This window comes from Beta vulgaris, chromosome 6, assembly GCF_026745355.1.
Source record: "Beta vulgaris subsp. vulgaris cultivar EL10 chromosome 6, EL10.2, whole genome shotgun sequence".
NCBI classification, from domain to species: domain Eukaryota; kingdom Viridiplantae; phylum Streptophyta; class Magnoliopsida; order Caryophyllales; family Amaranthaceae; genus Beta; species Beta vulgaris.
The window spans coordinates 3,430,931-3,443,564 of record NC_079207.1 but is presented as its reverse complement, the minus strand read 5'-3'; the positions used below and the strand labels follow the sequence as shown (position 1 = coordinate 3,443,564).

The window sequence follows — 12,634 nt, the reverse complement described above, 5'->3', positions numbered from 1 at the left end:
TCGCCTTGAACCTAAACACTAAACCAAGCTAAAAATGATCCTAATTGGGTTTTAGCTATGGAAAAGGAACTGACTGCTCTTGAGAACAATTATACTTGGGAGCCTTGTTTGCCTAAGGATAAACATGCTATAGGATCCAAATGGATTTATAAAACAAAAAATTAAACCCTGATGGAACCATAGAAAGGCATAAAGCTAGACTAGTGGCTATTGGATATTAGCAGATTGAAGGACAAGATTTTAATCAGACTTTCTCTCCAGTTGCTAAACTAGCTACTGTGAGAATTGTGATATAGCGTTTGCTACTATGAGGGGTTGGCATTTGTGTCAATTGGATGTTAACAATGCCTTTTTACATGGCTTCATTGATGAAGAAGCTTATATCACTAGTAGAATAAAGGCTACTTGCTGCGGTTAAAAAGTGCATTATTGCTGCGGATTGGGGCGCGTAGCAATTAAGGGCGCAGCAATAGGTATTAATAATATTGCTGCGGTTTAAAACCGCAGCAATATATACCAATATTGCTGCGGTTTTTAGGCCAAACCGCAGCAATATATGAATTTTTTGGCGAAAAATAAGGTGGCTGAGAGGTAATATTGCTGCGGTTTTTAGCCCAAAACCGCAGCAATAGGGTCCTTCAAGCAAAAAAAAAAATTTTTTTTTTTTTTTTTGCATTTTGCCATAAGATTTGAAAAATAAAACCCGACAACAAACCCAAACACAAATGAGCATTAAATCATTTAATAGAAACTAAACTCAAAATGAAATCAACATCACTTCTCATTCACAATAGATAAAACTAACAATAAGAACCAGAAAATTATATTATGCAGTAAAATCTAAATATAAAACTGCACCAAATTATAACTGTACCAACTTACAAAGAAAATAAAGATAATGAAAACAATCAGATCTAAGAAACAAAGATAATGAAAACAATCTTGGTCGCTTGGGATCCTCCTACATCACCTTACTTCAAACGAAACAAATCAAAAAAAATTCCTAAAACAAAACATCTACATACAAATCTTAAAAAACAAAAAAAAAACAAAAAAAAAAACAAAAAAAGAACCAAAAAAAATAACAAAACAGATCTAGAGAGATAATCAATAGTGAGATGACGCTTCAAATTTTGACGAAGGAATATGGAGAGATAATCAATGGCCAACGAGAATATTGAATGACCTGATGGATTGGCTGGGCCTCTTCTTTGGTTTCCAATCCGACAACATACGCAACCAACGAGAACACCTCGTACTCCACTTAGCCAATGCTCAGATGCGTCTTCAACCCCCTCCCGACAACATCGACTCCCTCGAACACTCCGTTATCCGGCGCTTTCGTAGCAAACTCCTCAAAAACTACACCCTCTGGTGCGGATACCTCGGTCGCAGGTCTAACGTCTGGATTCTCGACAACCGACGACGAGACGACGAGGTGTAAGGAGCTGCTTTATGTCACTTTGTATTTGCTTATTTGGGGTGAGTTTGGATTCTCGACAACCGACGAAGGACGAATAGTTTAGAGGAGTTTGTGCAGCGAAAAGGAAGATGAAAGGACGAAGGAGTTGAGAGAAATAAGGGAGATGGAAGAGGGAGCGAGATTTGAGAGGGAGGGAGGGAGGCGCGACATGGGGCGGTTTTAGTTATAAATAGGTTATATTTAGGGTTTCCAAACTCGCCGCGTCCTTTTTTTTTAGACAAGACAATATTGTTGCGGTTTTGGGCGGGAAACCGCAGCAATATATTTTAAAAATATTTTTTAATATATTGTTGCGATTTTCCGCCCAAAACCGCAGCAATATTAGTCTTTTCAGGACCCACATTTTTTAAAAAATGTATCCGTTGAACAATATTGCTGCGGTTTTGGGCAAGAACCGCAGCAATATTGTTATTTTCTATTTTTTTCTTTTTGCGTGTAATATTGCTGCGTATAGGTAAAACCGCAGCAATATCACCGCAGCAAATAGCATTTATTCTACTAGTGTATGCTACCACTCGCTGGTTATACTAAGGCAAAGCCAGGTGAAGTTTGCAGACTTAAGATGTCTTTATATGGCCTAAAACAAGCTTCTCAACAATGGAACAAAGTGTGCATTCTTAAAAACTTTAAGTTTTAAACAATCTACACAAGACTATTCTTTATATACCATAACACATGATGGAGAGTTCTTGGTTATTTTAGTCTATGTGGATGATATCTTGGTCACTGGTACTTCCATGTCTCAGATTGAAGCTCTCAAGCTTGCTTTAGATAAGGCCTTTACTATAAATGGCCTTGGGCAATTAACTTATTTTCTTGGCGTAGAAGTTTATAGAAATGCCAATGGTATTTTTCTTTCTCAAAAGAAATACATCAAGGATATTCTTGTTGATGACTGGTATGCAAGAATGCTTTATTGCTCCTGCTCATTTATCTACTGGATTGAAATTGTCTCCTGAAGTTGGTGACTTACTTGATAAACCTGATGTGTATAGAAGACTTGTGGGCAGGCTCTTATACTTGGGTATAATAGACCAAATTTATCTTACTTAGTGTAGCATCTCAGCCAATTCATGCATTGACCAAGAGTGCCTCATCTAAGGGCAGCTCTGCATGTTTTGAAGTATCTGAAAGGTACATTAGATGCTGGTCTATGGTATTCTGCTACTTCATAATTCAATGTCACCGCTTACAGTGATGCAGATTGAAGTTCATGTCAGTTCAGTAGCAGGTCTCTTAGTTCCTACGCAGTGTTTGTTAGATCTAATTTGGTATCTTGGAAGACTAAGAAGCAACAAAGTATGAGTAAGTAATCTGCTGAAGCTGGATATCGAAGTATGTCAGCATCAGCAAGTGAACTAGTTTGGATTCAAGGCTTACTTGAAGACCTACAAATTTCAATTCCTTTGCCTATTACTCTCTATTGTGATAACACCTCAAAAGAACACTTGGCTCAAAATCCCATGTTTCATGAGAAGACTAAACATTTAAAAAGAGACATGCACTACATTCGCGAACAAGTTGCAGCTGGTTTCATTCAAACTGCACATGTTTCCAGTGCAAATCAGCTAGCAGATATTCTCACTAAGTCTCTTACTTCTTCTCATCATCAAGATTTATCTGCCAAACTTGGACTCATCTCTAAGGTCCAGCTTGAAGGGGGAGTATTGGAATTATTTAATATATAAACTATATTTGGTAATAAGGTGATTAGAAGTTAGTTACAAGTTGATAATTTCCCTCTTAATTCCATCTTGTATATAAGTTGTCTTTCAGCTCATTTGGAGATTATGAGTAAATGTTACATTCTCCAATCTTCCTTCTCTGCTTAGTAAATCGATCTGAATACTATTGATTTCTACATGACACAGCCCAACTCCCGACCTGATTACCAAAGAGTAATTAAATTGGCAAATGTATAGTCCAACATGACACAACTTTTCAGTTCCCCATTCTAGGTCTGATTCATACAAGACCTGCTCAGCTTGCTCGATACCATCAAACTCTACTCATCACCAAGGAGTAAATGAATTATGTACTACTTACGACCTTGAGCTCATGTAATCAAACTCTATTAGGACTCTTTAAGAATTTGGATTTCCTTATCGCTCCTATTCATCTTCACATGTTCTAATCTAATTTATTTTTATATATACTATATAGATATTACTATTTTTTATCATTAAAAAAAGGTATATCCTTAATCACTAAAGAATCAATTTGTACCAGTACTACTATAAGCTAAAAACATCGTTTTTACTTGTTGAAAAGAAGAGTCCACATACCCTCCCTTATGTAGAAGTCAAGCAGCGCATTTTTATATAGGTATATATGTAGCGGGTAGCGTTGTGTGACTTGTCATGTACATTCATCAACTTATACTATTAAGCACCAACCAAGATAAGACCAACCACAAACATGCAAACAAAATACTATTATTGACATGCGGGAACCATAAATTTTTTGGATGCATGCAAAATTTGAATAGCAGCCTTCAAAGATGGCTTATAATTGACATGCATGCTTAAAAGTTGTTAAGGCGGCACAAGGCATTATATAAGGGCATCAAGCATCAACCATCTTTACCATCCATAGACTAATACTACATAGCAACTCTAGTTAAGCTCATCATCTTTATTATTTCCAAGCTAATTAAAGAGATGGCGTTTAATTATCCTAAAACACATCTCTTCCACTTTGCTCTTTTTCTAGTTTTAATCTTAAGATCTGCAAATGTTGAGGGTCTAAATGTGGGGTTTTACGCTAATTCATGTCCTTTAGTTGAATCCATAACAAGCAATGTTGTCAAACAAACTCTTTCTGTGGCACCTTCTCTATCTGGCCCCTTGTTGAGAATGTTTTTCCATGATTGTTTCGTTAGGGTGAGTCTTATTAACTTCATTATGTTTATTTAAATGCATTCATTATTATTGCATTTCATACTTTTTCTTTTTCATGTTTTCACTAAATTAATTTAATTACATTTAGTTCTGCTAAATTGAACTACTTAATTAGCTTATTTTGGTGTTGAGCTAAGCTTATTCACTAAAATTGTTGCCCCTTTATATATATATATGGTTGGAACGTCATGAAGGCAGGATCAAAAATTGATCTTATATTGTCACTAATATATAAGAAGAGATTATCAAGTCTGATAATTTTGAAATATGCGGGCTTCAATATATATTTTCTAAATCGATATAAATATATCCTTAGATTTACTTATATATGTTGTTAAAAATACTAATAACAGTCAAGATATGTTATGATAACAATGAAAAAATTATAACAATGGAAGATGAGGCGCTTTTTTTTTTTTTGTTGTTGGAACGGAATATAAGTCATCAAGAGAATGGAGTCATGTATAATATAGTCCAACCTTGAGCATGTGATAGTTTTAGGGCTTTAACTAATCGAAACAAGTAATACTACTACTTGTAATTTCTCGTTTACTTTTACTTGTAACACTTCCCTTTTGTGACACTTCCCGAATTACTTGCAACACTAATAGTCCAACTTTGATTGATTATTCACAGGGATGTGATGCTTCCGTCTTGCTAGATTCACCAACAAATCAAGCAGAGAAAGATTCAATTCCGAATCAAACCCTTAGAGGTTATGAAATCATTGATAGAGTCAAAAGCGCACTGGAAATGCATTGTCCAGGCGTTGTTTCATGTGCTGATATAATAGCCTTGGTTTCTAGGGACGTTGTGGTTCAGGTAATAATTGAATAAGCTTTCCCATTTTTATTTTTTATTTTTTTGAAAATGAAAGAAAAACTTAGAAAAGGCCCCTAGTCTGGAGCCAACCTAAAACATCCTTACGAATGAGAAGAGAGAAATCAACATCAAAAGGAGGGAAACAATACAAAAGCGAATTCACTAAATGCCCCCAATGAGCTATGAAATCCGTTGCACGGTTGGCCTCCCAAAAGCAATGATCTACTGAGAAGGAAACGAACTTCTCCAATTCTTTTCCTGCATCCCAAATAATATTATTGCATAAGATTTAGTTTTGCAATTCATAGCTCTGATTGCCAAAGTAACAATATATTTGTGTTATTAAATGTTACATTTGTAGACTGGAGGAGTCTCATGGAAGGTAGAAACAGGAAGGCGAGATGGTCGTGTTTCAGTACTCAATGAGGCTTTAAGTGAATTGCCACCACCTTTTTTTAATATAACCTCCTTGAAATCACTTTTCCAACGAAAAGGACTCAGCGTAAAGGATCTTGTTGTTTTATCTGGTATGTCAATTTTTTTAATGTCAAATATACTTAGTGATAAACCATAAATTTCACAACAAATTCACAACATGCATATATACTCCTGCACAATTCTATTATACTAACCGAAGTGTATGTCTTATGGAATTGTAATTTATAGAATTGAGTAGTTGCTCATTAGCCTTAGTACTAGTGTGTTGAAATTTAACAAGCAATAGTACTAATAGATTAAGTACTTCTAATATGTCATTATAAATAACATAGTATATGTTAACATAACCCTTCAAAGAAAAACATAGAAGTAAATAATACTTCCTCCGGTTGTTATTAGTTTACCCATTTTATTGGAACACATTTGTCAAGGCACTCATTTAAACCTTAATATCTCTAATTATCAATAAGCAAAATTTACAAAAAGTTGATATTTGGATAGTACACATTGATACGAATCTAACAAGATCTCGCATGACTATATTTTTCATTAAGTACAAATTGCAATATGTGATCACAATCATGTATGTGAATAGTGTGTCAAAAGTCAAAACAGATAAACTAATAAAAACTAGAGGGAGTACTACATAATAATAAACTGTAACTTTTTTGACATAAAATACAATTATCACTGCGCTTAGTGACTCGTTCACACACAACGAAACTAAAAATTTATTCGGCATTAGTTAACTTGGAGATATAATTGTGCGCAGGTGCACACACTATAGGCATATCTCAGTGTGCAGCATTCACAAACCGCCTGTACAACTTCTCCGGAACAGGTGACATCAACTCTTTTGACCCAACAATGGATCCTAACTATGTTGCCGCATTAAGGAAGAAATGTATTAGAAATGGTCCAAATGTTTTCGTCGAAATGGATCCTGGAAGTTCCAAGGTATTTGATGGCCATTACTACGAGCTCGTGTCGAAAAGAAGAGGGTTATTTCAATCTGATGCTGCTTTACTTGATAATGCTGAGACTAGAAATTATGTTGAAACTCACAAGATCAGTGGTAACCAAGGAAACTTCTTTAAAGACTTTGCAGTTTCCATGGTAAATATGGGAAGAATTGGTGTTCTTACAGGTAATGCTGGTGAAATAAGAAAAGTTTGTTCAAGAATTAATTGAATTGTGTAAGTGTGTAGAATAAAATTCTCGATCAGTCCAACTTATAAGAGATTTTCACAAATGTGGAACATAATAAAATAAAAGTACGTGGGACGACAAGTATGAAGTAATATATATATTGATTCTTAGCTTGGAGTAGTGGGATGCATGCATGAGAGGTATTGTATGTACCTGCCGAGCATAAGTAAGAAGATCTTCTGTCCTGAAATCAAGTGGTTAGATCGGAGTAATTGTTGCTTATACTCATGCTCATAGCTTGTTTGTTTTTTTTGTTTTAAATAGAACAATCTTCCATCATATCTCAACAAAATGTAATGAGAAGTTTGGAATTCTTTGTACCGTATTAATGGCAATAAATACATACTTTCTTTGTTTCTTTTCTTTATTGCAATACTGAATCTCGATAGACAAGTTAAAGAGGTCATGTGATAGAAGATGGATAGAAACAAATAAATAGGGATTGCGTAGTTAGGAAAGAGCGAGAAATAGAGAACTTTTATTAGTTGTAACTAATATTGAACTTTCATACATGGGTGTAGCAATAGGAAGATACTAATAAGTATATATATATATGTATATTGTAATTGTATTGCTCAAAACAATTATTTTACTTTTTTTTAGATAAAATTATTGGAATGGTCTAACGATTTAGCAAGAAAATTTCGACAATAATTTCTAAGTACTTTTGCTCTTAATCTTTTGTTTTCGCATAAATTGTCCTCTCTTCTCCCTTTGAAAAAGATTGCAATTTGTAATAGTGATGCGAGTTGCAATCAACTTACAAATCTTTTCTAGCCAGAGATTAATGCTAGATTTTCGTACTTTATATTATTCAAATTGTGTGATATAAGGCGCAAGTTGAGTGAAGAAAAGTCATATGTGGGCTCAAGAGCAATTATCTTAATTTGTCAAGTTAGTGAAGGTTTTGGACTTCATAATAATAATAATTGGACAAGTATTGTTTATCCTCATCAATGGAATCAAAAAACAGCATGGAAAAGTCCATTACGAGTTTCGTGGAGGTTGTGATTCCTTGGAATAAGATAATAGACCCGACCGGAAGATATAGCGATAGTGTGTTATATATAATTCTCGTATTTGGATGATAATACAAGACAATGAGTGTACGTACCAAAAACTTGACATAAATTACTAGTAGGAAAATTAAACTTCTCTTCACTAGGACCCAAATGAAGAAAATTAAAGAATGCTCGACCATCTAGTTTTCAATGGAGTAGCTAGTATAATCATTGTGATGCTATAATAATTGAAGGCACATATGTACAATGTGGATTCAAGAGCTTTTACTAAGTTCTTGTTTGATAATTAGCGGATAGTTGTTAGCGGTTAACTGATTGTAATAGCTGATAACTGTTAGCTGATTGTATTAGTTGTATGTATAAATTAAAGGTGTTTGGTAAGTAGCTGATAACTAATTGCTACATTATTATGTAAAATGATCAATAAGGACATGTGCATAATCTATTGTTGTACCTTTTATTATTTATTAATGTAATTTTGACAATTTAAGGACATAAATGTAATTGCTCCACTCGTTTCCAAACCTCTAATGTCAAAAAGCTCATCCCACAACGTTTTCAAAATTAAAAGAGCTTTATGGATTCAATAATCTAATTGAAATCTCTTTTTATAAACACTCAAATTATAGGATTGACTAGTCAAATTCTCTAATATGAGTTCAAACCTCTGAGTTCACTCATGGTACACCCGGGTGTACCATGAGCATGGTACACCCAGGGGTATTTTTGTAATAAATTAGAACTTTAAGTGCTCATTTGACACCAAATTTGCTCATATGGACCTTTTGCTCATTTACTCATTTGCTCATTTTACTCATTTTGTAATAAAAGTGTTTGCTCATTTTCTTAAATGAGTAAAAATGTTTGCTCATTTGCTCATTTGTTCATTTTGCTCATTTGTTCATTCGCTCATTTTGCTCATTTGTTCATTCGCTCATTTTGCTCATTTGGAGAAAATAGTCTTGGGTGTACCATGAGCATGGTACACCCAGGTGTACTATAAATATTCTCCAAACCTCTAACTTTGATTTTAATTTAATTAGCAATGATTAGTAACATTAATTATGGGTTTTTTATAAGGATTTGATGTCTTTTATTCTAATTATGTGTCATCCTTTATATAAATATCTTTTATCTAGCTGCCCCCCTTCTATCTCTTTTTTCTCTAAAACTCTAGCCTCCTTACCCCTTCTTCATCAATTAGGGGCTACCATGGATGATTCATAATCATCCATGGTAAACCCCTTTTTTCCCTTTTATTTTTAGTTTTTAGTTTCTTTTATTGTTTTTGTTGAATAAATTAGTATCTCTTTATGAGATTTGTTCAAAACCTGTTATGGAATTTTTAGTCTTTATTGTAGAGATCTCTTTCTCCCCTACGGGAGTTGTGAGTATGTTTTTTATTTTTAGGTATGAAACATTGTTCTCATTGGTTGAAGTTCGAGACTCAACATGAATGTATTAGAATCTCGGATGTAGTTGAAATGGCTCGATCAAGAATGCTCTTGCCAAACTATGGCAGAATGATAGACTTCCTCATCAATATCTGCTTGATTCAGCAAATACAAGGGGGCTGCACTGTATTGATCGATCTGGTTCATTGTAGTTTCTTTGGAGACAAATTTGATTTAACCTTGTTTAATTGTATCTTGTTTTTCTTTAATATCTATTGTAGATGTCGTTTGACCTTCAATTAATGAAATTTCTCTTTCAAAAAAAAAAATGTGTCATCCTTTATTGTTGTTTATCTGTTAATTCTTTTAAATTTGAATATACAGAACTGAACAAAATTTAATTTAAGTGTATCAAATTCATTTTAATTGAACTTAATATAATTCAAGTGAATAGAGCTGAATTAAATTTCATTTAGCTAGACTGAATTTAATTTGAGTGTACTAGTTGCAAAAGCTAGACTGAAGTTCAAACGTAGGTCATAGTTGCAAAAGCTCCCCCTCCCCCTCCCCTTCCCCCTCCCCTTCTTGATCTCCTCTTTCTATGTTTTTCTCACTGAACCTCATTCCACGTAATTTTCATTGTTTGGTCACCTCTCTCTCATCCATCTGTCACCTCCACCAAAGGAACAATACCCCAAAAATCGGCCCATTTACTGACCCAATAAATCCGATATTCAAAGACCACAACCCCATTTACTGACCTTATTTCGGTTCATTCTCCTCCCCGTTTGGCAAATTTCAGTCGAAACAACAATAGTATAATTTGATTCAAGGTGAGTTTGAAATCTTTTCGTTTTATGCACTAGTCGTATGGTTCAAGATATGTACTGGAAGAAAAAAAAAAACAAATAGAGGAGGAGAATGATAACAAAAATAACTACCTTTATCGGGTGTTTCAAAAATAACTACCTTTATCGGGTGTTTAGTCAACCTATGTAATGGAAAGGGAATGCTAATCATACCACACTACAAAGTAATGCTTTTTGTTAGTGAAAAACAATGAATTGGGAAAGTTCATTACCAGCAAGTAATAGTAATGGATTGATGAGGATTGAACCAAACAAGAAGAAAGATAATCGATAATTGACAATGTTGTACCCAACTAGGTACATGAGGAACGAGTGTACCCTCATTTTTTTAGTAAAATTTTCACCAGGTACTCCTAAAGTTTTTCAAAATGTATGAGGTACCTTGAGGTTTCAAAAAGAATTTGGGTATAAGTTTGTATATAATGTACCAGACACCCTCAATAACTTGTGTTGTTGATCTTGGTAGCTTAAATGATCGAAAATCAGTTAAAACCCGACCTAATTTACCTATCAATATTATGCCAAAAATGTCATAGTGATATAAAATGTCTTTTTCTATGGTTAAGTAGTTCTAATAGTATCCCAAGTACCTCTTAGGAAATTTTGTCTACTTTTAGAAGACTTTGTTGGGCGTAATATAAAATATTATGAGAATTCAAATTGGGGTCAACTGATTTTGGGTCATTTAAGTTAACGGATTTAATACAATTTATTGAGGGTATCTAGCTCGTAACTTTCTTCCTCCTCTTCGTAATTCTCATCCTCACTGATGTCAGAATCCCAAGGATCATAGTCTCCTAGTTCATCCTCTCAATGCACATGTTGTCTAGACCTAGTTGTATTTCTCCTAGGGCCCTTAGTCTTGGGCGCATAAGTAACAAGCCTCCTTGCACTAGTCTTAGTAGCGATGAAACCCTTCTTTGCTGTTACATCATTACCCTTTTTAGCTAGGGTGGCTGGTATCCTTGTCGGTTGCTTCCTTCTGGGTTGGTGTGAGGGTTCAGTTGGGGGTGTAACGTGGTGGTCTTTGGTTTGAGTGTTCCGGTGAGGGGCTATCAATAGGTGGTCTTTGGTTTGAGTGTTCATATGGAGGGTTGTTAGCATAAGGTGAAACTAGGAGTGTATGAACAAGATGTGAAGGATGTGAGGGTGTCACTAGGGGTGTGTGAAGAGAAGGTGAAAGGTGTAATAGTGAAATTAGGGGGGGCGTGAATAAGGGGTGATTGATATGAGGGTGAAATAGGAGGAAACTAGTGTACAGGTTCTTGTGAGGAGGTGTGATGTGGGTGTACTACTGGGGGTGTTTCAGGTGGGAGTATCTCTATTATAGGTGTTTCAACATGATGTATTTGGATGGATCTGATGTTGGGGTGGTTGATGTGGGGGGACTCTGGTGAGAGGATTTTGGTGTGTGGGTGATTGGGGGGGGGGGGGGGTTGGAATATTATGCGTTTGGACATGGATGGTTGTGACAACCTAAGGTTAATCTCCCACATTCTATCATACTCCATTCTCATATTATTCTCAACATTGTAAATATATATATAGGGATCTCCATAGAGATAATTAACTTCCTTGATTCTTCTACATCTATCTCAATTCTAGCTTCCTATCTTGCTTCTTCAAATCCTCTTGTTGTTTTCTCAATTCATCCACTCTACTTTTCCTCAAATTTTCTTCAAATTCTGCTTGTTTAACAGCTTCTCTCATCAACTTGGAATTTCTCATTTTCAAGGCTAGCTTAAATGGCAACCCTAGAATATGTGTGTCCTATATCCATACAATAATTTCCTCTTTACCTCTAAATAGAGAGAAGATCCTTATCAAAGTTTCATCATCACTCACTTCCACTCTCTGATTAGTCCGAGGATGATCATACTAAAATATGAACTTCTCAGGCACAAGCACATCTCTTACATTTGTTCCTCCATAATGAACGCATCAATCAAACTCATAAAACTACTCTCATCCATATCTAATAACCTTACATCAAACCTACGTCCCTTATAATCACAAAGCAATCAAAATCTTTCAGGCTAAGCACATTAACAAGCAATGAATCAACAATAGCACAACATGCATCGATTAAGGAAAAAGACTAAAATTTTAACAATTAACTACTGAAATTTCAAACATTAATCACAGACTTAAACGAATAATTCAAAGCATTATAACCCAAAATTAATACCATTAACTACACTGATTTACATTAAACGAATAATGGTTGAGAGAAATACATGCCTGTTCATTTTGAAGATTCAATCCAATTTTTGATCAATTCAATCAACGAGGTGCACCCAAATCCTCTTCAAAACCCTCAATTCAGATTGCAAACCCTAGATTATTGACCTTCAACTTCCCAGTCAAATTGCTAGTCTTCAAATGATGCAGATTTTACTAACAATTTTTTCGAACTTTAGGGGTTCTTTTGGATGGAAAGCTTGGAAAACATAGGTGTGAAAGTGAAGTGAAGTGGAAATACAAAAGGTCAAACTTG

At 34.8% G+C, this 12,634-nt stretch overlaps 1 protein-coding gene across 1 annotated transcript; it reads left to right on the top strand.

Annotated features, from left to right (window-relative positions):
• The first annotated feature begins 4,031 nt into the window (after positions 1-4,031).
• Positions 4,032-7,210, top strand: LOC104895045 (peroxidase 27). Its single transcript, XM_010681444.4, has 4 exons — positions 4,032-4,365; positions 5,020-5,205; positions 5,567-5,732; positions 6,416-7,210. Exons 1-4 carry the CDS (start codon positions 4,144-4,146, stop codon positions 6,832-6,834), a joined length of 993 nt encoding a protein of 330 aa, XP_010679746.2. The 5' UTR covers positions 4,032-4,143; the 3' UTR covers positions 6,835-7,210.
• Positions 7,211-12,634: the final 5,424 nt, after the last annotated feature.

What these genes read in the sequence shown, in the direction of transcription:
- LOC104895045 (XM_010681444.4), top strand. Translation starts at nt 4,144, where the DNA reads ATGGCGTTTAATTATCCTAAAACACATCTCTTCCACTTTGCTCTTTTT. An exon ending in CTAGGGACGTTGTGGTTCAG is followed by an intron (nt 5,206 to 5,566) that starts GTAATAATTGAA and finishes TTACATTTGTAG; the next exon opens with ACTGGAGGAGTCTCATGGAA. An exon ending in GGATCTTGTTGTTTTATCTG is followed by an intron (nt 5,733 to 6,415) that starts GTATGTCAATTT and finishes AATTGTGCGCAG; the next exon opens with GTGCACACACTATAGGCATA.